Genomic DNA, 24867 nt, shown 5'->3' with positions numbered 1-24867 from the left:
TCCCACTGCCATGACAAAATAAGACAGACAAAGTTATCACAAGAAAATAACTTCAATACTTTTTCTTGCTACAACAGAACACCGTGAATAGGGTGCATGTAAATGCAACTAGGCTCTTTAAATAAATATGCAGTTTTTCTATGCAGTTTACCAGCCTGAAGCATTTAATATTCCTCACGTAAACAATGAAATAGGTAAAAACTGGAATGAAATCTAAAATTACAAAAATACCTTTTTTAGTATCTATAGATACCTCAATGTACCACTCTCCATTAGGAATCCCCTTAATGCAAACATTTAAAAAAATCACTGGGACTACAACTTGGTGAAGCACATTATTTTTTTTTTTTAAATGATTGTTTCCTCCGAGAATGTCCAGGTTAAGACAGTAGGTTAGCGTAATAGAACCGATCAACTGTATCTAATTTATTTGACATTTAGTATTTAAAACACTAAAGGTAGGCATTTGCACTTGTATACATTTGTAATCAGACAAATAAAAATAACTGCCTTTCTCGAGACAGAAAACGCAGAACAATTGAACACTTCATATAAAACAAAACTAGATCTTTTTTTTTTTGCTTTAAAAACAAAAAACTGGTCTCATGAAAAAAATACATTTAAAATTGCTACGCTTGCAGAGTAACAAGTAATGGGAGTTAAACAAAATAGATGGTTAAGCATTTTTTTTGTACCAGCAAGTTAAAATAAATAAGAAGAAAGCTGACTGGTAAAAAACCATTCCCTGTAAACAACCATTGATAAAATATTGTACAATATACCTAGCAGAAATGGTTGTGTAAAACTTTCTGCCTGACAGGTCCACTCTGGCAGCCAGGATTAATGTACAGGTTTACTCCTCCACTCGGCTGCACAAGAGTCTAATGTTTTTACCTTTTTTTTTTTTTTTTTTTTTTTAATAACTTTGACATGGCTGCCTTGCTTTGGATGCAGTACAGAACTGTGCACATTAAAATTAACTGCATAAGTGCAAAACAAATCACAGCAAGGATCCACTCTGTTTCCTCTTCTCTTTCTTCTTGTCCTTGGTTTCTGTGGGGGATGTAGGTTCCTCCGGGGCAGCCTCGGCCCTGGGCTCTGGCTCCAGGGGCAGAGAGGGGGGCTTCTGCTGGCTCGGGACTGCACTACCTGATGAACAGAACAAGCCAAACACCTGAGACACAGCTTGCTTTGAATCAGATGTCTTGGGGCAGTGCATGTCTAAGGGACAGCTGTGCAAATGGGGTGGGCCTGTTGTTTCTATGTTTGAGAGTTAAAATTTATATATACAGGTGACCTGCATTTTACTGGATCTTTTCATATTAACCACTTCATTGCTGGGCCTCCTTGCACATAAAGTACTACAGAAAAAGCAGTTTTGTTAGAAATTCATATGTAGGTGATTTTAACTCACAGTATAAATATTACATATCGTTTCCCATTATTGGAGGTATATAATGAACACATCAAGACTGATCCCTTTGGTCTCGTGATCAAAAAACACAGCTCAGTCTAGAATTTAGTGGGTAAAGAAAACTGGTGAGTGTTGCTTTACCTCCAGACAGCTGCATGTTTTTGCTGTAACCAACAGCGGATGACATGGCCTGCCCTAACGCCTGGTTAGTGCCCAGAGGCTGCTGTGAGCTGGTGGATTTGATGGAGGTGGCAGATCGCTGCTTAGATTTGGAGTCCTTGGTTGGCTTGGTCCAAACGAGATTCTCCCCGACCTGGAGGGCTGCTCCCATCTTCAGAGCCATATCAACCAACTGAGAAGAAAGAGGAAACTTTCTAAAGAACTGCACATGCATTGATATAGCACATTTCAAATGCTCTTCACAAACACTGCTAAACAAGCATCATATGAAAATAAAATTTTTACAGAACATGTTATTTTCATTTCATTTCCAGTTGTCATTGCGGACAAGAACACATGCAGAGTCGGCCCCTGTTGCACTGCGAGCACTTTGCCTATTACACACATGAACAGCAAGTCCACACATTGATTAACAGTGTAGGTGCTCCATTCTTCCTTGACTGTCTACTTGTAAACCTGAAAAGAAACACAATCACTGCAATGTTAAACTAATGGTTGCTCTGTGGTCAAGAGGGTCATTGTGCAGGAACTAACCTCAGGATCAAACTCAGTATTACTGTTGCTCTCCTTGAGTTTGTTCACCCTCTTCTCCATATCCTGAAACTGCTGCAGAGCTTCCTTCTTTAATCCCTGGTTATACAGGAAGATGGCATAGTTCATACTGATCAGCGGGTTGAACCTTGAAGGAAAAAGTACAAACGTGATTTACAGTATGTACATACATTCATACAATTCTAATTACCAAGTTTAACGTGAAGTTCACAAACACGTCTGCTGGGTTTGTTGTAGTTCCACATCCTTCGAGAGCAAACTGTTTTGGAAGTGCTTTGGATGGATACAGAATTCCTGTTTGATGTACTAATTAATGTGTAACTTTTACTGCAAATGTATGTGCTGTGATGTAAACTAATGTTTCAATGTAACATTTAAGGAAATAGCTTTCCCTAGGGGAGAATTTAAACAACATTCAGAAAAAGAGAAAATATTATTTAGTATATTTAAATCTAAATACATTTACCAGGGACCAGTCATCACAATGCTCTTAAGTTAAGGATAAGTCGAGGTAAACAGAGACTTGAAAATGTGTGTGAAACACTAACTTGTTTATGAACGTGGTCATCTGGTTAGGAATGTAAAGCAAGGTCATTGTTTAACACTCGGTTAAATCTGACTGTCATGGCTGGCAGAATGGGATTTCTTTGGACATACTGTATTCAGCAATGTGTGCTCTAGAATGTCTGCAAGATTACAGGGGCATTGCACAGCTCAGCATTGAATTAAAGATATCGTGGACATCAGAAGCACATATTTAAAAATGAACTACACAACAAGCCACGAAGCCCTATTAGAGCTCATTCCAAAACACAAACATTCTGGCTAACACACATTGAACAAGTTATAATAAATAAATACTGCATGATTAGGGCCAGCAAAACGTACAGGGATTTTGAAAACAAACAATGAAAATACAATTAAACCTTTTCTAAAAAATATCTTCTCCTTTTACAGCCAAAAAGCACATGATAAACAGCTTGTATCAACTTCAGCATTTGGTTTTAATAAGTGATAAGTATTACATAGGATTGGCTCTGTTTGAATAGTATTTAAATCTGTAGCCTCCTCTATTGGACTTGTCAGTTTCTGTAACACAAGGACTAGGGGCATGAAGCCAGTAGTTATGCATTGTTGCAAGACGAACATGTAAGCAAAAGCAGTTGTGCTTGCCATGTCCAAGTGCCTTCACCCACTTTAAAAGCTGGGTGTTAACTATAACCACACACAAGTGTGTTGTGCTTATGAAGTGGTTTATACATATCAAATTATCAATTAAAATATATCTTATATTGTGGCGCAGTGTCCCGCCCCTTTATGTTTATCAGTGTTTTATGTTGTATGTAGTGTGTTAATGTTGGTGTTTATGTATAAAATACACGGGATATAAATATGGGTTATGAGCACGAGTGTTATAAAGTGTAATTTGTATTTAGGCACCAGGATTGCACGGCACTTCACGTGCACGTAAAATTTAATAATATGTGAGCAAGAGGAATTGCACTTCATTAATTCATGTGCAGTTGTACCGAGACGCCAACTGAATGATTGATTAGCAATCGAGTCTCGATACAGCTGCATAAAAGCAGCATGTTTTCACTCACTCAGGGTTGTTTGTTCGGGACGTGGAGAACAGGTGAGAGAGAGAGGAGAGTTTAGTTAAAATAATAACAATTGCTACAGCGTGCTGGAAGTGCCAGCGCGGTACTTTTAGTGTTCGTCCACGTCTGTTTTGTCTGTCTCTTTGTTTGGCCAACGCGCCTCTTTCTTTGTGTTTTATTTGTTTAAATCCCTAAACACATTTCTTATAAAACAACGCAAACTTACTGGTCCAAAGCAGCTGCTTGCTTGTATGATCTTTTGGCATTTTCAAGATCCTCCAGGTTAGTCAGGGCCACTATAAAAATAAAATCTAAATATTTATAATCATTCTGCTTTGTTGATTTGTGTGCAAATGAAATACGAATACATGTAAGTGTGACCATTTTAAATATATCATATCTTAAATCTAATTATGACTGTCTCTTTTTATTACAATAATTTTATGTCACAAAACCCTGGATTGAATGTGCCATGGTTACTTGCCATTTTATAAGCTGGGAAACAGTTTATAGCTTACTATCTGATACACTAGAACCAGTGTGATCCAAATACATTAATGATAAGTTTTTTTTTTTTTTCAACAAACATTTACCCCTTTACTGCTACATTTTATTTTATGTTCTCCTTTAAGGTCTAATTGATATATTTTATGATGACTGATTATTTGTGCAAGCAAGTTAAGCCAAATGCAAACTGAAAACAATGAAAGAGGTGAAAGAATCTGAAATTAACTTTCTTATGAACTAAAAGTCACTGTACAAAAGTGTTTCAAAAGGACATGTGACAATAGTTTATTGTATATGATAGCAATCCAACTCGTTCCCTGAGCATATTGTTGAATTCCAAAATGAAGAAATATAAATGTGATAAAACACACTTTCAGCATTTTGCAGCAGGGATCACAGTGGTTCTAGAGTGGCCAAACACTTTCCCCTAAACTACCAACAGAGCGGCCTTCCATACAGGATCATACAAATAGAGGAAAAAAAAGATGCAGTTATAAAAGTACCAGCCAGCAGCATGAAGAGCTCTCCCATCTTGGGATTCAGGTTGATGGATGCGCTTAGGAAATGGAAGGCGGAAGCATACTGCTGCATGGTGAGATGGACCAACCCCAGGTTATACAAGACCTTCCAGTCGAAAGGAGACAGGTAATTCGCTCGCTTCAAACAGCTGATTGCCTAGAAGATGCAAGGAATAGTTTGGAATTCAGGAAAGTTGCGAGTTACTAATGCACTGTACTGTTTGTAATTTTCCTGACCAGCTTTTCCAGGGAGTTAACTTTTTGGACTCACATGCTTGATCATCTTTTTTCAAGCCTGGGCTCAAACCCATACCCACAGTGCAGTCGAGCACTCTAAACACTGAACACCTTAATAGATTTATTCATCTCTTCAAAAGCTGATTATGTCAACATGACAAATGTGCTAATTAGAGAGACTAATTACAATGTAATTCACCTCCAAGTATAATCATTGCTGACAGTTAAAAAAAAAAAAAAAGATAATTAGATTAATAACCCTTCAGAGCATCGGAAAATAAAACCTGGAGGCACAGTACAAGAACATTACAATTTTTATGATCCCCTTTTTATCTTGTTCGTAACTAATGTAGTGTTTAAGTTGAACGGTATGTACAAGTGTATGGAATTTACTATTCATTGATATCCAATGATGGAATAATGGAGGAATTGCATTGTTCAAATTTCAAAGCAGATACAGATCTTTATCTGAAGTATAGGTCCTCAAAGCTGTGCCTGTGGGAGCATTTGCACCCGTAAGACTAGAGTGTTGTGTGCGCAAAGGCATCTGACATACAGTGCTCTGGAATACTGAATTACTGATGTAGTAGTAGGGGAACTAAATTCACAATCCACTACTCTATGCTCTCATGTGATCTCAATGTTTGAGCCATTTGATAAATCCGTATCACATTATGGAACTTTTTGGAAAAATTACTGTATTCAAATGTCAAGAATGACAAATGATCATGCCCTCGACTTTATGAGTAATACACAACTAAGTTAATAAAGAGTCTGAGTAGAACAAAAGACAACGAATGCCCCTGTTGTTCAGATACAATCAATCTGATTCTAACTAACTGATACATAGACGTTTCAGATGGCTGTATCACAACAATACCAGGGTCTACTTGGGGTTAGATTTCTGTATAGCTACTTAGTGCTGAATGAGTGATATGTGATCCATTCAGTGGCACTTACTGCTACATATTTCTTCTTCCCAAAGAAACACATTCCTATGTTGTTCCATAGTGGGGGGCTCTCCGGGATGGCACAGGCAGCAACACGGTACTTGTTCATGGCCACATCAAAATCTCCATGGGTCTGCATCATGCTGCCTGCAGCCAATATAGCCTGGACAGGGAGGAAGAATGGCTATATTAATTACAAACATTTCACCAGTTGGTACTGGAAACATACATTGCCTCGCCACAGTACAAGGACCCATCTTCCTGAATGGCTCAGCATCGCCCTGTATGGGGCGTGTTCTCCTGGTATACCCTGGTGTGGGACATATTCTCCTGGTCTACCTTGGTGTGGGGCGTGTTCGCCTGGTCTACCCTGGTGTGGGGTGTGTTCTTCTGGTCTACCCTGGTATGGGGCGTGTTCTCCTGGTCTACCCTGGTGTGGGGCGTGTTCTCCTGGTCTACCAGGGTGTGCGGCGTGTTCTCCTGGTCTACCAGGGTGTGCGGCGTGTTCTCCTGGTCTACCAGGGTGTGCGGCGTGTTCTCCTGGTCTACCAGGGTGTGCGGCGTGTTCTCCTGGTCTACCAGGGTGTGCGGCGTGTTCTCCTGGTCTACCCTGGTGTGGGGCGTGTTCTCCTGGTCTACCCTGGTGTGGGGCGTGTTCTCCTGGTATACCCTGGTGTGGGGCGTGTTCTCCTGGTCTACCAGGGTGTGGGGCGTGTTCTCCTGGTCTACCAGGGTGTGGGGCGTGTTCTCCTGGTCTACCCGGGTGTGGGGCGTGTTCTCCTGGTCTACCCGGGTGTGTTCTCCTGGTCTACCCTGGTGTGGGGCGTGTTCTCCTGGTCTACCCTGGTGTGGGGCGTGTTCTCCTGGTCTACCCTGCTGTGGGGCGTGTTCTCCTGGTCTACCCTGGTGTGGGGCGTGTTCTCCTGGTCTACCCTGGTGTGGGGCATGTCTTCCTGGCATGGGGCATGTTCTCCTGGCATACCCTGGTGTGGGACGTGTTCTCCTGGCATACCCTGGTGTGGCGCGTGTTCTCCTGGTATGGGGCATGTTCTCCTGGTATACCCTGGTGTGGGGAATGTTCTCCTGGTATACCCTGGGTCCCTTGATTACTTCATTACGAATGCCATAGTTTACTTCAGCATTGTGATGGATCAAGTCTACACTTTTATGCAACTGTAGCCTGATGGCGATGGCTACGTCTACTTTCAAGACAATAACGCACTCATCCACCGTGACAGAAATTCTCACCTTGTAGTTGTTGGGATCATAGGTGAGAGCATTCCCAAGGTGTTCAAATGCCTTCTGATAAACTCCAAGCTGGAAGAAAAATTATAGAAAAGATACATACATACACATTTTTATGTCTACCCTTATATATAAGTATAATACAGTACATTTAGGTAGGTGGGCCAATATTAGACCATATTCCACAAACAGTAAATGTGACTCTGCCATGATGTGTTTAATTATATCAAATGCAGGCACAGCTTCACATGCCTAATGGAAACAGATCTTTGACCTGGCGTAGCAATACACATACTGCAGTATGCAAAACATGGTTCGTCATTAACAGAATATATACTTTAAATGAAAATTTTTGTGGTCTGTATAATTGATATTGGTAGAGTTCAAAGCAATGCGGCAGTGAAATGGTCTTTTTTACTGGACAACCCTGGTAATGAAACTTAAGTTAGAAAGTCACAGAATACAGCTATGTACCAAACAGTAAGACAATACCTTAAAGTGTACTGTCTCTATGCTGCTGGAACTTCAAAAGTCACAACCTCAATATGGCAGCCATCTTAGGTCAGAGGTCTGTTTCACAGCCAGCAACACGTTTAACATGAAGGGTTTATATAACACTGCAGACATGAAGTCACTGCCTGATATGGTTTCTGAGATACAAGACTTTGACACTGTGGCAGATTTACCAAAAAAAAAAAAAAAAAAAAGTAAAACAAAACAATTGTACCATTTTCTTGCACAACACCCACAACTGAATTTAGGAATCAGAGAATACATATGTGTACCGAGTATGATGCCAACTTCTCGAAGCACAGGGTCACCCAGAAACAAATAAAAACACATATGACAGCTATTTTATCAAAGGTCAAAGTGAAAGGATGTTGATCGAATTTGTCCGAGAGTTTCCACAGCTTAAATGGTGTATGAGATATTAGCAGCAGTAGGTGTTGTGGCAGGCTGAGAAACTTAAAACTTAAGGGGATGCTTAATGAAGAATTCCAGTGACAGGAAATGTAGATATTGATAGTGAACTATTAAATTACTGAAGGTGATACACCTCATGAACCCATGAAACCCTTTCGCTCCTCTTACCTGCAGGTAGAGTAACCCAAGGGTCGTCAGAAGGTCAGTGTTCTCAGGAGAAAACCTGAATGGTTAAAGTAAAATGTACTGAAGTTATAACTAACTGTCTGTCCATTCAAAGCTTTTCAGTCATCTTCAAAATTTTAGAACACTTTTTATTTGAAATGGTACAGCAGTACATAGATAATTGAAAGACTGAAACAATTAAACACTCGTTATTGTTTAAAGGATCGAGGTGTAGTTACTCTCTTTGGGCGCCATTAAATACTTTAAAACGTATGGTATTTGGCTCTTATTAAATAACCTGTATTGTTATGAATCAGCCATTGACTATACTAATGATGATTGTGCCCAATGTGCTGCTAGGGATTGCTTGACTGTACTAATGGTGATGGTGCCCAATGTGCTGCTAGGGATTGCCTGACTGTACTAATGATGATGGTGCCCAATGTGCTGCTAGGGATTGCTTGACAGTACTAATGGTGATGGTGCCCAATGTGCTGCTAGGGATTGCTTGACTGTACTAATGGTGATGGTGCCCAATGTGCTGCTAGGGATTGCTTGACTGTACTAATGGTGATGGTGCCCAATGTGCTGCTAGGGATTGCTTGACTGTACTAATGGTGATGGTGCCCAATGTGCTGCTAGGGATTGCTTGACTGTACTAATGGTGATGGTGCCCAATGTGCTGCTAGGGATTGCTTGACTGTACTAATGGTGATGGTGCCCAATGTGCTGCTAGGGACTGCTGCGACTAGAGGATGAAAAGGATAATGTAGCTATATTAAAATGAGCTCTCTAACTTAACAGTTTTTTTCTCTCTGTCCTGACTATTATGTTCTATTAAATACATTACATTTCTCTCTGTCCTGACTATTATGTTCTATAAATACAAGATAATTTATATATATATATATATGTAGATATATATATATATATATATATATATATATATATATATATATATATATATATATATATATATATCTTGTTTCTCCATATCTCCTGAAACACAGGTCTGTTTTGTTTTCCTCTGACTTCACTACCTTCCAATCCCATCTGCCCACTGACTGAAATCCTGAAATGGTAGAGATCCCTGAGTGGCTCATCCAGTTGAAGTGCTGGCGCAGGGGAGCACAGGATGAATCTCACAGCTTGGACAGTTAACATGAAGGGTTTATATAAACAACCTTTGTTGGGGACCACATTGGCTCTGACACTCCCAGGGTGGGGGATGAGAAACCAGAAGGAACTTATTCTCCTCACCGCACAACAGTGAACCCTACTGGCCAGACACAGAGCATATTCAGAGCGGATAAGAAGCAGGGCTGATCTCTGTCTTCTGGGATCAGTAGCCTGCCCACTGCTGCTCTGGATTGCTTGGCGATTCTGGCTTTAGGCTTGTGACTTGCGACTTGAGGACGGTCAGAATGCCCTCAGAACGTCCATGCTAATTATGAATGAATTTGTGTCATTAACATATAGATTTGTCTAATTGACCTAGTTTATTTATTATTATTATTATTATTATTTATTTTCTTAGCAGATGCCCTTATCCAGGGCGACTTGTTACAAGTTATCACAGTACAAAGTATTGTATTATAAAATATCACATTTTTACTATGTTTTTGTTAATTCCACACACCGAACATTACCGGTATATCTTCTTATTTTTTCTCATGTTTCCTGAATTTATGCAGAAGCACACTTACTCCACAGCCTTTTTGTACACTTCAATTGCACTGGCTGTGTCGCCTTCCAGTAAACAGATCTTCCCAAGCATCACGAACGTTATGTCATGTTTATTCAGCTGCAGAGAACAATTCATCTTCTCTTTTGCCTTTTGAAAAAAAAAAATAGGTCACTTTACTTAAAGGATGAAAAGCTACTGAATTAAACTAAATGTGTTTGTTATTATAATTTAAATATGCTAGGAGTCTGGTCCATAAACCCTAGCAAGAGTTTGTCAAAATGTTGTATTTATTCTTTTTTTTTTTTGTTTTTTTTTTTTAAATCAATATTTACTGTGTAACTTCCAGACTACCCTTTTAGAAAAAGTACACAGTATATATACCCATGTAATAAAAAAATATTTACTTAAAAATAAAACAGTAGGACATTCAACTTCATCATAGTACTTACATGTTTAAAATCCTTCAGGTACATATAGCACACACCAAGATTATAGAAAACCTCCTGCATTGAAACAAAATATATTATAAACTAGTAAGATACCTCTGCATGACAGTGCAGCTACTGACAGCAGCAATTGTCATTATGCCATTAGGTTTCAAAGTGATCAATTTCATTATATCAAGGGTGAATAAACCCAGGTCTGGGAAGTAAATGCGATCCTCCAGTATTCTGAATCCAGCCCTTTGACTTCATCTGGAGAGGAAGGGGAATTATTGTATAACAACTGGTTTCTGAGGGACATATATAAGCCACCTGACTTTCTATGGAATCTTTGCTTGAACCTAGTTGCACAGTTTGGCTGGACCGAAGCACAGATTCGAACCTAACCCCAAATCTGACCTAAACTCATGCGCTTATATACTAATTCTGGCTCAAACCTCATGGCAAGTTTTCAACAACCTGCATAATTGCTAGAAACCAAACAAATGTGAACATTATATTGGTGCTTAAAAGAAAAAAGGGTCTGGTATTTAACAATAAATATTACCCAGTAACAGAAAAACATAAGCATCTTACCCAGTCATTCTCATTCAGTCTAATGGCCTCGTTGTAAACTTCAATGGCAGCTTTGTGTTTACCAAGCAGAAACCTTGGAGACAGGCACAACATGTTACACAACAAGTTATAAAAGAGAAATGAAAAGAACAAACTATTTTGACACAGTATGGCTCATCAATTTATATTTACACTTACAGTGACCTGGCCACTTGTTTTAGATTGTCTGGACTGTGGGGATTGAGAATCACACAGGTCTGAAAAAGCTCCAGGGATTCCTGAATCTTCCCTTCAAGACGGAATATTAAAGCTACAAGACAACATAAAAAAAAGCTTACACCAAAATGAATTCATGAATTTAAGTTTGCAACATTATGCCTGTATTGTTCACTATTTCTTATGCAAACTTCTATTGTTAGAACATTCTGCTATTCAGGAAAATAATTAAATTATTTTAATACGGTACTGCTTGTTTCCATACATGTAAGTACATTAACTCATCAGAAAATATACTTGTTGACATATCAAGCATTGAAAAGTGACTGATATGCAAAGGTTTGGTTAGATTTGGGTTCTAGCCCTAGCTGTACTTGACCCAAACTCCATGGAACAAGCCCTTGTGATTTCCATTACATGACAGTAGATGTTAAAACTTCATGCTGATTTGAACTCGGCTCTCGCCAAGATAACCACCAACTAAGACGTAGCTTTACAGTAAACTAATGTGATCCATCTGCATCTCCATCCATTTGCGTTTCTTTCCATCTGATGATGTAGAGATCCTTCTGCCCGGTGTTGATGGCTGAAGTGTAATGCTGGCTCTAGCGCATTAGCGCACACAACGGCTGCGATGCTGGCTCCAAGGATCAACAACAGTGCTTTCTCCCCAGCGCATCAGCATGACAACCGTCTGGATAGTGCTAAGTAAGGTACATCTCTGGGGTCTTCAAGTGGGCACCTTCTGTCCTCTGTGTTTCATCGACTAGCTCACGACACCTCAAGAGGGCTCAACAGTGATTCTGGCATCCCAGCATCACCCCCCTCTGTCCCCCACTCAACTCAGCCCAGCTTACTTACCTGTACATTAGTCTCTAGCAGCTTCGAGTTGTCCTGGGCGAGGCTTGGTTTTAACACCTTTTCTTGGTGGTTGCTCTTCCGGATGGAGGAATATTGTCTTTTGTGTGTAATGCTTTGATGGAACTGGTGTCAACTTATTGGTCAGGTTACGCTTATCTTCCAATGCTAAGGCCAAACATCGCAGCACCTGGTCATGGTACCAAGTAAACCGTCCTTGGCTAAGACCCACCTTACATCCTGTCAAAATGTGCCTTAATGTTGCAAGTAATGAACACAAAGGACATGAGGGATCCTCATCCACCCAGAGGTTTAGGTACGGTGGTGATGGGAGAACATCATATGTTGATCTGATGAGGAAACTGATCCTGCTCTGTTCCACTGACCATAGCTCTTGCCAGCTGATCTTGCGTTGTTCCACACTCTCCCATCTCATCAATTCTCCCTGCTTGGCATGGGAAACAGCCCTTACATACCTGATCCTCTACTGCTTTTGCACTTTGTTGACTACCAGCTTCCTCCGTTGAGATGGGGTTGCCTTGTGACATGTAGGAGGAGCTGAACTGAGCCCTCTTCCATGCTGAACTTGCCCCATAATATCACTCATACGAAGTTCAGCCTTTGCATCTTCCACAGCTTTCTTTGCTGCCCATTTTCTTCCAGTTTTCAACACAGGTGCTGCCTCCCTAATCTACTAATATTATTTCCAGTCGGACTTTGGAGCCAAATACAGGAATGTCACATGGAGCTCCTTCCTCTGCTTTTTAGCTGATTGAATTTGTTGCCAGATTACGCTGATGTGTTCTAAGCACCCTGGAAAACCTGGAATGCCGCTTTTTGTAATGAAGTGTCAATGAAGCAGTTCTTTAAATTGGTAGGTTGACAATCTCTAAGCAATAATGCTGAAGAAAATCTTGCCTTAAAAAAATAACGCAAAACTGACTGATGCTTGTAGAATCTTTTTCTTGGTATAAAGACTCCACCTGCTCGGCGCCATGCTCTTGGTACAACCTGTTTTTCCCATGCCACTTTCATCAATTTCCATAGGATTCGTAGAACTCCTGAAGCACTCTTGTATACTCTGTATGGAACACCATCGGGCCCTGAAGATGATGACGCCCTTGCATTTTTCACAGCTTGCTCTACTTTTTTCTACTTAGGTGCACAGTCCTCCATTTGGTATTTGGGTGGATTGAGAGGTGGGATGTCGGAAGGAACTGACATAGGCTCCTGCCTTTTTGAATCTGTATGTGTTTCCTCCAAATATCTCTCCAGCTCAAATATAGATGCTTTTAGTGTGCCATTTTTCTCACTGGTGAATATCTTCTTTTTAAAGGTTCTTACCATAAGGTTGGGTAATTTTCAATTGTAAATGAAAATGGCACAAACTGTAACATTAGGCTCACCTTGGACATAAACAGCATATTCACACATTCCTTGGGACTCCTGTAGCTGTTCTTTAATAATTGCCTAAAATCAAAAAACAAAAAGTAAAATATGAAAAACCCTGGTCATGAAAAAATTAGGGGAGAACAATTCTGAGTATATTGAATTCTGAGTACACCAAGTATATTGAAAGCAAGGGCTTCCACACAGGTGTGGCTCATATGTTAATTTAGCAAATAACATCCCAGCATGCTTGGGGTCATGTATAAAAATGCTGGACAGGCCTGGTTGCCTATAATTATGGCTAGCATGGCTGCAAGAGGAGACTTCAGTGACTTTGATAGAGGGGTGATTGTTGGGGAGTGTTTGGCAGGAGCTTCAGTGACCAAGACAGCTCAACTTGCTGATGTTTCACGAGCAACGGTGTCTAAGGTGATGTCGGCATGGAACTCCGAGGGAAAGACATCATCAGCAAAGGGCAACAGTGGGTGGAAATGCATACTCCAGGATCGTGATATCTGTGCATTAATTCAAAGTGCAAGGCAAAACAGTCGAACAACTGCTGATCAACTGACTGCAAATTTCAACCTGGGGCACGAGCAGCTAGTTTCATCAAAAACGATCCACCAAGAATTCCACAGAGCGGGATACCATAGTCAGGTTGCAGTGCACAAACCACTCATCACACCTGGCAATACACGCTTGCTAGTCCAGTGGAGCAAGAGCACAGGCAATGGACTACCAAGCAGTGGAGAAATGTGATATAGTCAGATGAATCATCCTTCACCATGTTCTCGACAAATGGACAAGTGCACGTGTGGTGCCAACCTAAAGAACTCTACAGCCCTGAGTGCTTGGTTTCAACAGTGAAGGGTTTTGGTGGTTCCATAATGTTGTGGGGTGCATTTTCCTGGTATGGTTTGGGTGCACTCATTTCCTTAGAAGGCAAGGTCAATGCTAATCGCTACTTAATGGTACTGAGTGATCATCTCACCCCATGTCCTCACCCCACGTGTCTTCCACAGAGCACGTGTGGTCGCCCAATGGTTTGATGAGCATGACACTGATGTTATCCATATGTCATGGCTTTCTCAGTCAACAGATCTGAACCCAATCGAGCATTTAAGGGATATTCTGGAACGACGCCTGAGACAGCGTTTTCCACCTCCGTCAACCAGACATGAGTTGATTGACTTTCTCGTAGAAGAATGGTGCTGCATCCCTCCTGCAGAATTCCAGAGGCTGGTAGACTCTATGCCATGGCACATACAGGCCATACTGGCCGCATGTGGTGGCCCAACGCCCTATTATTTTTTGTCCACTACCTGTATATTCTTTGTAAACACTTGGCATGTCTGAATTCATAAATAATACATTTCAGTAAGAAAATGTCAAAAATTAGATTGAGTGACCTATCAATAAATGTTGTGCAGCAGGACTTCCAAGTCTCATGGGGGAAGCTTTCAGATTGTGATCAAACATTCCCAGGGGGTGTCCAGATGAATGGACGTTGCCTACCTGCCTGGCTCCTGGTATAGACCTCCGACTCTTTCTAAACTGAGCAAGCTGCAGGCCACCCAGCAGGTGTGATATCCTGTAGGTGGCATCTGAGGCATTTCAACAGCGGTAGGGACAAACTGGGAAAGAAATCACCATAATACCAGCCACAATTTTTTTTTTTTTTTTTTAATTGGTGGTTTATACTGATGGTGGTTTATATTGTCATTTAGTCATGCAAACTAAAAAAAAATGTTAAGGAATAACTATATAATAATTAAAACAGGAATTTCATTCATCATAAAATAATTTAAAGTTGCTATATTTGTAGCAAAACATAACATATGTGAATAACAAAAGCCCACGTCCATACAAAAGTTATGCTGTTTTGAAAGAATAAATGCTCACCCTGGCACACAATAGCACCCTCCGACTCAAATCCTACCCTGTTAGCAATGCTATCTAGTAATATTACTGTATACCCCCTTCAGATCACCTATACAGTGTACTGTACAATATGCAGGCCATATGGCAATGTCTGTAAAGGGTATACTACATTATGGGCTGTGGAAACATATTGGTTGTGGATAAACAGAAGCAGAATAGTAAATAGTAAAGTAATAGTAAATGGATTTCTGAAAATGATTTTCAATCAAGACGAGTAAACAGTGTAATCTGCAGTAATCTGTTACTGATTGGGCACAAAATTTAGCAAAGGCAAAAAGCATAGTACAATTAAATAAGACTAATGAACACACAGAGGGTCCTTATAGTTTCACACTATATTAATCCATATGATAAAAACTTTATGTACAAATCCTAAAGATAAATTGAGATCAGACGAGTTGTACTTCTTAAATAAATAAATAAATAAATAAATAATTCAGTTGAAATGATCATCAGAATCCTCCCTGGGGAAAAGAACTCCCAGTTAAACACATGAAATACATTATGAATTTTAATGCAGGTTATGATATAACCTTGCTTTTGGTCATCACTGCGTTTGCTTTCACTCAAGGGGGGTTGTATTTTTTAATTTTATTTTTTAACTGCTGTTTTAATATATGATTTAAATTTAATTACATCTGCTAAATTGATATTATTAAGGGAAAAGTAGACATGTTTGGTACCAAGAGCAAATTTGTCTTGTGCTATCTGTAACGTTCCAGTTCTTCACAACAGACAAAAAACTATTTACTTTTTTTATTTTTTATTATCCCTTGCAACGTCTGAAAATTAATAAATCACAGCCAACTGTAACATGGAAAAAATCACGTGCAACAACGACATACAGAAAGATAGCGGTAAGGACAAACTGCCTCCGCGTACCCTGAGATTATGATATATTTAAGATTTCAATATTTTGAGATTCTCAAGGATTATGCAGAACTCTAAAATGACATACAAACATATGAAACCCTTTACAAAATAATAATTCACTTTTCTGTTGTCTTGTCATGTCACAGATTCTTGCCAGGGAATTTTCTTTTCATTCAGTACAGCCCATCTATTTAAAATATACTGCACATCCCTCCATCACATGTATAATCAGTGTGTGTACACACATACCGTATACATGCAAACTGTAAATCCCAATCTAAACGAAGAGGCAGATAAATATACTCAGCACTAACACAAGCACACACCAGTAAAGCAATCTCTTACCTTGCAGGTTTCATAGTCTTTTCGGATGTAATGGAGATGGATCAGCCAGTTCCTTCTTTCAAAAATGGGCAGCACCGGTGCTGAGTGGAAAACATTAGAAGAGCAGACACGGCATTCAGAAATGATTCGACAGAGCACCTTTTCTCGTCGTGCCATGCCACGCTGCTCTTGGGGAAACCCACTCCCTCCACCTGGCTAGCACTTCTACCCCAGCAAACGCTTGTGGAGATGAAATGCTGCACAGTTCATATCAGTACGGTGCAGCTTCACTGAAAGGGCACCTGTTATTTCATCTGCTGTCAAAATTATTTGCTGCAAGTCATTTTGTTTTTACCAGTTAAACATTAGAAGCTGTTTCATCTAGTACTCGCTCCCACCCACCTACACAAAACTCACGTGGGATACATTAAAGATTCAGTTCAGAAAGCTGGAGTTGAATACTAAATTCTTTCTTTTTATTTCTGGTTTCAACATAATCCAGGAGGATGGTTGGTAAGCAAAACTAGCAAGCGCTTTAATGAGCAGATATGATAATAATAAAGGTTCATGCATGATTGACTTTATACAGACATTAGCACTGAGCATAAGCATAACCATGGCCATAACCAGGCATAACCAAACAGAAGGACGTCTTATTGTGAGGTAAACTGTTAACACTACACCTTCAAGCACTAGCAGAATGTGTAAGGTATTTTATGACATGTATTATTTCACAGTGTAATGGTGTTGAACATTTAGATTTGCTGACAGAAGGGAGATTTAAATAATACAGCACCCTAGTTGTTGCCCTGTTCTATTGCACAATTCAATAACCCTTTGTGCACAGCTGCAGAGTATTGTTTGGCTAATGCGGTGGTATATTCCAGGAAGCGTCCTCCTATAACTGGCACTTTGATTAATTAATGTCATAAACAAAGAAAATCAGTGGAATATTTTTTTTTTATCCAATATTCCTCAGAGGTAAAAACAGACTTTGTTAACATTTAATTTAAAGGATATCTCAAGTATTGGGACAGTGCATAAAAGTCACAAACAAATGTGTCCAGAACTTGATCTTGATCCATGTGTCATTAAGGCAGCTGTATAAATATGTCACCACCTCTTTATATGGAGATGGCTCAGCACCCCCACAGCAATGTCATATAGAAGAACGCATTGTGCACTTTATCATTTTCTTTTAAATGCGGTGAAGCTGATCCAGTCCAATTAAATTGGCAGGCTTCAAAGACACCTTTGAAGTCTGTTGGAGGTTGCTGAAGAACTCTGCTGTTTACTTTCTATAGTCAGGCTTGTGATTTGCACAGATTGCATTAGCAAAAGCAGCTTTAAACTTATAAAAGTGGTACGTTTATTATTCCTCTACTTGCAGCTGTTGTTAAGGAAAAGGAGAGGAAGGGAGAGGAAAGGATAAGAAAAGCAGTGTTATTTTGTAATTCTTGTTAGAAGCTGTGTTATTAGTCTTTGTTGTTTGAATTCAATAAAATACTGAAACATTACGTTGTTTTACAAGTTCAAGTTCACCCCATAAGGACTCGACTGGAGGTTCCTCCCCCACCTGAATAAATGCCTTCCCAAAAACACAACTGAACCCTTATGGCAGCTGTTCTTAACACTGGTTGAAGTACTTAAAAAATGGTGAGTAAGTAGATTCAAGAAAATGCACAGAGACCTTTTCTTCAATCAGTTGCCAGGTTTATTGAAATATGCAGGGAGTCTGGTCCCAGGTACAGGACAAACAATACTCAAAATTACAATGTTTGCGTGACATTAAATACCCTTCTGTATAGATGGTCCACCTCCCCTTTCTCTGACATTAACCAATGGTCAAGGTAATTTAATTTATTGTGTGAGTGTTAATGTGTGTGTGTCTGTGTGTGTGGTCTAGTGTGACAACCTCTGAACTCAGTGCATTCTTCACACTCCTGGAGACAAAAGGTCCATACATCTGCCTTTTGTTATCTCCTTGCGACCCCCATTGATGCCAGTGGGATTATCTCTTTTGATCTCTCTGAAGTCTAGAGCCTGTTCCCTTCTAGTCCACAGCATTGTTATCTCATTAGCTTGCAGTCATTGTTGGACAGTTTGTAGACGCATCGTCTCTATCAGTGGTTAGCAGTACATGCAATTTTAACCAAACAGTCTGCTATCTGCAATATTAGTCTCTTTTCAGGAAAGAACACCAGTATAGCTCTGCTAGTCCACATGCGTAGCAAACCCCTAATCAATTCTCAATCCATGTTTTCCAACACTGGTCTTCAAGTACCCAGCAGTACCAAGTCTTTATTTCAACCAGGAATTAAATAGTGGTTTTAAATCTGCATTGTTTTCCAGTGGACACAACACAGTATTCAAAGACAGAGGCTTTTAATAGTCTGTAGCTTCAGTGGTTCCTTGCTGCAACTCCAACAACACAAACGCTATCTAAATGGGTAACCGCAAAAAACATATATTATCAAAGGAGAGTAGTACCTACAATTGAATTGCAGTAATATACTAGTCATGGTCAGCCAGTACCAATTAAGATTCTACTAAAAATGTAAATCATAGATACAATGGCAATGGCCTGGATTTTCCACTTTCCTTTATTAAGCAGTGGTGAAAATGTCCCATTATTTAAGCTAAATACCCCATTCTACGGGACATATAATAATAATAATAATAATAATAATAATAATAATAATAATAATAATAATAATGTTCATATTTTCCACCTACGTAAATATGGATCATACATCTGAATGCGAACGGTTTTAAAATGATTTATTCTGCTGGCAGTATAATGCCAGTGTTACTGTTGTGAAAGAGAAAGCCTTCTGGTTACCAGGCAACTAGCTGCCCCTGGTGTCCTACAAGCTGCTGGAGTGTAAGAGAGAAGAAGCTCCGAGTGGAGGAAGTGGAGAGACACACAGGCAGTAGAGATGAGAGAGGAGAGGCTCAGCATGAAAAGCAGGGGGAGCTTAAAGAAACTAACACAGGCAGACAGGATGGGCCAGGCGATGAAACAAAGACAAAGCTTGAAACTGTTTTATGAACAACACAAATAATATTTCTGCATCACATAACTACTGTGATCCCAATCTGCTTTCAATTAAGACTAAATTGTCACCATATTGAAATCCATTTTTCCTAAGTGCACTTTGCCAAATCTGTGTCAGATCTGTAAACTATGCAGTACCTAAATGGTGACACCATAGCTGAAACCACATATAGGGTTATGGTATTTCTCTTTCACTGTGTTTTTTTTCCATATATGCATGACTGTGTTTTGAACTGACATAAAGCGTGACATTCAAAATCTAATCCCAGTTCACATCTGTGTAGCAGGCAGGAATGATTTATTCTGTAGCTTTGCCTCACTTCCCCTCACAGAATGCCTGCTTCTATTTAATGTGAATTTTTAGCAATGTTTAATAACAGAAAAGATACAAAGTAAACCTAAATAACAACAAGAATGCATACTAGAAGTTAAAATCAGTTTGATATTTATGATGCCACTGTATATATAAACCTGGAATGCTTTAACTCATTCAGCAGTAAGTAACTTCTGAAAGAGGACTAGTTGGATGACTAATTAGCTTCAGTATCTTAGATATACAGTATGAGCATACTCAAGTTTAAGTTACTTGTCAGGTGTTTAGACTTATCTTTCCTAGATGTATGTGTGCTCTCAATCTCTGTTATGTTATTTGTCAAATCTCTCAATTTATTTAATATTTTTTAATAAGCAGCTATTTAATCAATGTCATGTCCAAAAATACAGTTTTAACAGAAACATTCTTCAAACACAGGTAATTCAATGTGGTGCATCTGTGAATTCTACAAGCTCAAACAGACAAAGAAGCTTATAATAGCAATGCCACAACCACCTTCAATTGTGTGCTGTAGAGATTTGTATCAATTGCGTGCTGTCTAGATTTGCATTTTGGATTTCTGCAGCATGCTCAGGGATTATCGGGATGGCAAGATGCATCCCTGCCAATATATATCTTTTTTTACCAGAATAATAACTGAGACTTGCTGCTGCAGCTCCTGCGGAGTCTGCAAAGATTCATAACAGCAGGGAGGGATGGCAGAGCTTCTTTGTCACTTTCCCAATGTGCTTCAGTATAAAGAAATCACAGTAATTATTAAGTGTGAACTATACTAAGGATTTACTGTATTGGATAGTCTATAACTGAAGCCTGCTTCCCTCCTGGGACTCCTCGAAGTTCCACTGTCTAGTGAGGACACCTGCTGGAAACGACTGGGATTGCAGCTTAACAGTCAGATTGTAGGCGTATGTTATAGTCAAGATTTATTAATGTTACCCCTCACCCCCGTTTCTTAGTACAAACCAAGATGGACAATAACAACATTTTCAGTTATTTTGTAATTGGCTATAAATGCTGAATGTCTGAACTCCCATTACATGCAACTTTCTCCCTAGTTAGTGGTTATTTTCAGTAGGCTTTTTGAATACAAGCTTATGAAGGCAGGAGAAAACCTATTTAATCAAATCAAAACAGTGTAAAATTAGTCTAAACACAACACACTACAATGAGGCTTAGTGAAATACAAGAGGCAAGGAACAATGAATGGAGAGTTCTAATACTGAAAGGTAGATATGAACATGTGAAAGTGCTTATGGGATCTATAGTTTTGTAACTGCGTCAATCCGTCATACCTTAGTTTTACAAAATTCTATTTTTTTCTATTCGTTTTTGTAATTGTTTAACATGCCGTATTCCCTTTAACCTTGCATTGCTAAAACCATTTATAATACAATTCCAGAACATGAAATGCAAATATGGTCCTTTGTAGCCTGTTGTGATAACACTATATTGTTTCTTTCACCAGTGTACATGGTCTCCTTCATAAGGTCCTCTGGGAACTACAGTAGCTATTGGGAAAGTAAGCTAATTTATTCTAATGGCAATTTCAATGACAAATTACATTTTCGTGGCATCTCGTCCACAAGTGCTATATCTGCGTGTTTTATTTATTTACTTTGTTTCAACACAATGCTTTTGAGTTTTTGAAAAGAGAAATTAATACATGGTATTACGCTAGAAGTGTCTGCTAAAGAGTCCGAGTTTTTTGAATAACGGATGTGTCCCACAATCTTGTTCAATTTAATACCAAAACACAGTACATATACTTTGTATGTGTTACTTCATTGTTTGGCATCCTGTGTAAGGTACTGTAAGCCAAACCCACAGATTCTTCTGTCTTTGTTAAACGTTGTCTTTATTGTCTCCCGGATTTGTCATTATTGACTGTTACAAAGTTTCTGTGACATACAGATGGATGGTTGTATAGACAGACAGACACCCCCATATATTCTTAATAATGCAAAACAATATTAATACCAGGTTTCATGACAATTGGATAAACGGTTCTCCAGACAAAAACCTCCTCCGTCATATCCCCTTTGTAGGCGAGTTCATCCAGAGTGGGGAGAACACATGTCTAGTCACAGTCCATGTTTACAAACCAGTGCTTTGTTTTTTGTTCACACACAAAAACAAAACATGTCTTGAATTGGTGTTTAGTTCTAGTAATATTAACTAGAGCTTTTATTCTCTAAAAAAATTACAAAATTGTCTTTATGCTAGAATGAATCAATCACTGCTAATATGTGTCCCCTTCTCACTCATTAGTATAAAATAAGAATCCTTTGTTTGGAGGAGGTAGCAGGGAGGTGAAAGCTGAGAGTAGCAGGGCATGCTCTCAGCTAAAACACCAGGATAGCTGTTACTTGGGTGCCGTTTGTTTAATCTTTAGTTTGTTTATTTGTTTAACCCTTTTGTTTCCTTCGTTTTATTTTTGTTAATAAATATGTGCTCTCGCGCTTCAACTGCAAACTCCTGTCTCTTGAGTCTGCTTCCTGAGGGTAACCAGCCTGGGCTGTGATGTTATCCTGTTACAATTCCCATAGTCAGTGGAGTTCATATTTTTAAATCAAGATTAAATACTTGTACAGTTTAGCCTTTTTAACTTGACTTACAAATATGATTGTGCTTATCTATTTTATTTGCTTATTTTTGTAGTTGTATGTTTCTTATAATGTCCTGTTTTCTACACATATCTTGATTTTTTTTTTATTATTGATATCATTATTGTTATTCAGTAATTTTTACTATTTCTTGATACTGCATACCTTCTTCTGTTTTAACTGGCATGTAAAAGCACTTTGAGATACTGTGGTATGAAAGGCGCTATATTAAATTAATTTAAATTGAAAAATTGCAAACATAAAAACATACCTTTTTTGGAGATAGGCTTCTTAACTTCAGTGACCACAGGAAGCTGAAGTTCCTGAAAAAAAATCATCAAACCTTTTAGAGCTGTATTTCTTGGCTGACATGACATATTTTCACTCCTTAGTACAAACAGTGAACAGAAACAAACCTTGAGCAGCCTTTTCCATCTAAATATAAATAAAACAAACAAAAAAAACTTGCCGGACCCGATTTCACTTTCAACAGTAAGGTAAAAGGCTGAACGCTTTCTTTAAATAAATAGTACAATGAAAACGTGGGGAAAAATCTGCAAGCCTCACACTCACACTTAAATGAGCAAATTGGACACCATGACCTATAGCCCTTAAACCTTTCATATTTAATAGGAACACATGACTAATTCCAATATGCAATTAATCCCGCTGTAAATTGCAAAAACCTTGTCATGTGTGGGCATACTAAAGTTAGTTTTTTACTTTAATGGTCATTTTTTACTTTCAAGTACCATCAATTGAGCATCATTCTTGAGAAATTATTTTACATGTTTGCAAACAGTGGTATGTTTGGTGTGTATTTTATCAAGGTAGCCTGCCTGTGTTATGCATGGATCACAATACTGGAATACTGTAGTCTTATCCGAGTTACAAAAATGAATAAACATGATACCTATCTAGACTACTTTAAACTTTTAACACTCCAGTTACCAATTAAAGTAGACAAATCCTGCAATCTGTTTAGTGCACATTTAGCTGGGGCCTGATTGCTTAAATTGATGGCAGCTGTTCATTAAAAAAATGTACCTAAGCATGTGGCATGACACCCAGGAACGGGTGCAGAACTAGTGCGAGTTAATAACAGTGTTAAAAACAAAATATAACCAGACTGACCATCGGACAGGATCTGCATGAGGGTTTTCCCATTTTATTGAATGAGGACCCTAAAAACAAAGTGAAGACATTTCTGCTAATGCTTTCATCAGTGCTAAAGGTCTTCATAATTACACTGAGGTCTGCATTTTATTGATAGAAAATGTGCCTTCTACAGGTATAAATGATCTTTTACAGGTTACAGTAGCTCTGCTATATTCTCAGTGCTGGTTGCTCAGAATAGTCTTGTCAGCACAGCAGTTCTGCTTCAGGCTTGTGCTGTTACTGTTTAAAACAAATACGTTTTGAAAGACCCAGCTACTAAAATTCAGTCAGAGCTTGTCACTCATAACCCGACTGAAATAAACAATCTTATATGGGGAAGTGAATGTTCTTTGGCACATGATGCAATTGATGGATGGTTTCACTGACCATTGATCATGATTAGGCATGATTCATCTTAGTGCTGCCTACACAGTCAAGCTACTGCCGGTATTTTTTCAATACCTTTTGTATCACAAGTTATACATCAGCTTTATGTTAAATGTTGTTTGGGGCAAAACTGAACTTGTGATGTTCAGACACTGTTAAACTTTTTACACTGGTACTACATTAAGATAGTATACAACATTTTAACATCACAATGGTTGCAAATGACAACAACTGTAAAAAAAGTACAATACGCAGCTGACTTCACAACCCTCATATTACTATAAATCTTACTGTGTCCCGATAGAAACCGCAATATGTATAAATCTAAAGACTGAATACATAGCGAGACTGTCTGCAGTTCGGTACATATTACTCGCACTCCTGAACGCTAAGCAGAGTACAAAGAGTGGAAAACAAATGTACATTCTCTGGGTGGAAAATGAGCAACCGACTGTGTATGAAACAGTTTTATGAGACGCGTCACCGCCCCCACCTGCTTCATCACACAACACTGTACTTCTGACTACTACTTTGTGTAAAAAGGGGGGTGGGGAGCTGGGATTTGTCGCCCTTACTTATCTGCTTTATGCAGAAACACGTATCCCCGCACACATTCACGTTACCTGTCACTAAAAACTATTTTTAAACCTGTGTTTTTATTTTTTTTCCTTACCGTTTGGGAATTGTCCTCCGCCATCTTCAGCCTGAACCCGACCACAGGAAGTTGTCCGTTACCAAGGTTACAGAA

At 39.0% G+C, this 24867-nt stretch overlaps 1 protein-coding gene across 1 annotated transcript; it reads right to left on the bottom strand.

The window, feature by feature from the left end:
- Positions 1-26: 26 nt before the first annotated feature.
- LOC121294613 (Bardet-Biedl syndrome 4 protein-like) lies at positions 27-24867 on the bottom strand. The gene is made up of 16 exons (XM_041218502.1): positions 24793-24867; positions 22846-22897; positions 16601-16680; positions 13459-13522; positions 11177-11288; positions 11000-11072; positions 10430-10483; positions 10000-10127; positions 8297-8351; positions 7208-7276; positions 5970-6122; positions 4758-4929; positions 3974-4043; positions 2129-2273; positions 1556-1766; positions 27-1149 (listed from the first exon to the last, which is right to left on the bottom strand). The coding sequence occupies exons 1-16, from the start codon at positions 24814-24816 to the stop codon at positions 1001-1003; spliced, it is 1611 nt and encodes a 536-aa protein (XP_041074436.1). The 5' UTR covers positions 24817-24867; the 3' UTR covers positions 27-1000.

The sequence above is a fragment of the Polyodon spathula genome, chromosome 19 (genome assembly GCF_017654505.1).
Source record: "Polyodon spathula isolate WHYD16114869_AA chromosome 19, ASM1765450v1, whole genome shotgun sequence".
NCBI lineage: Eukaryota > Metazoa > Chordata > Actinopteri > Acipenseriformes > Polyodontidae > Polyodon > Polyodon spathula.
Note: the sequence above shows the minus strand (reverse complement) of the source record. Positions and strands in the feature narration are given on the sequence as shown.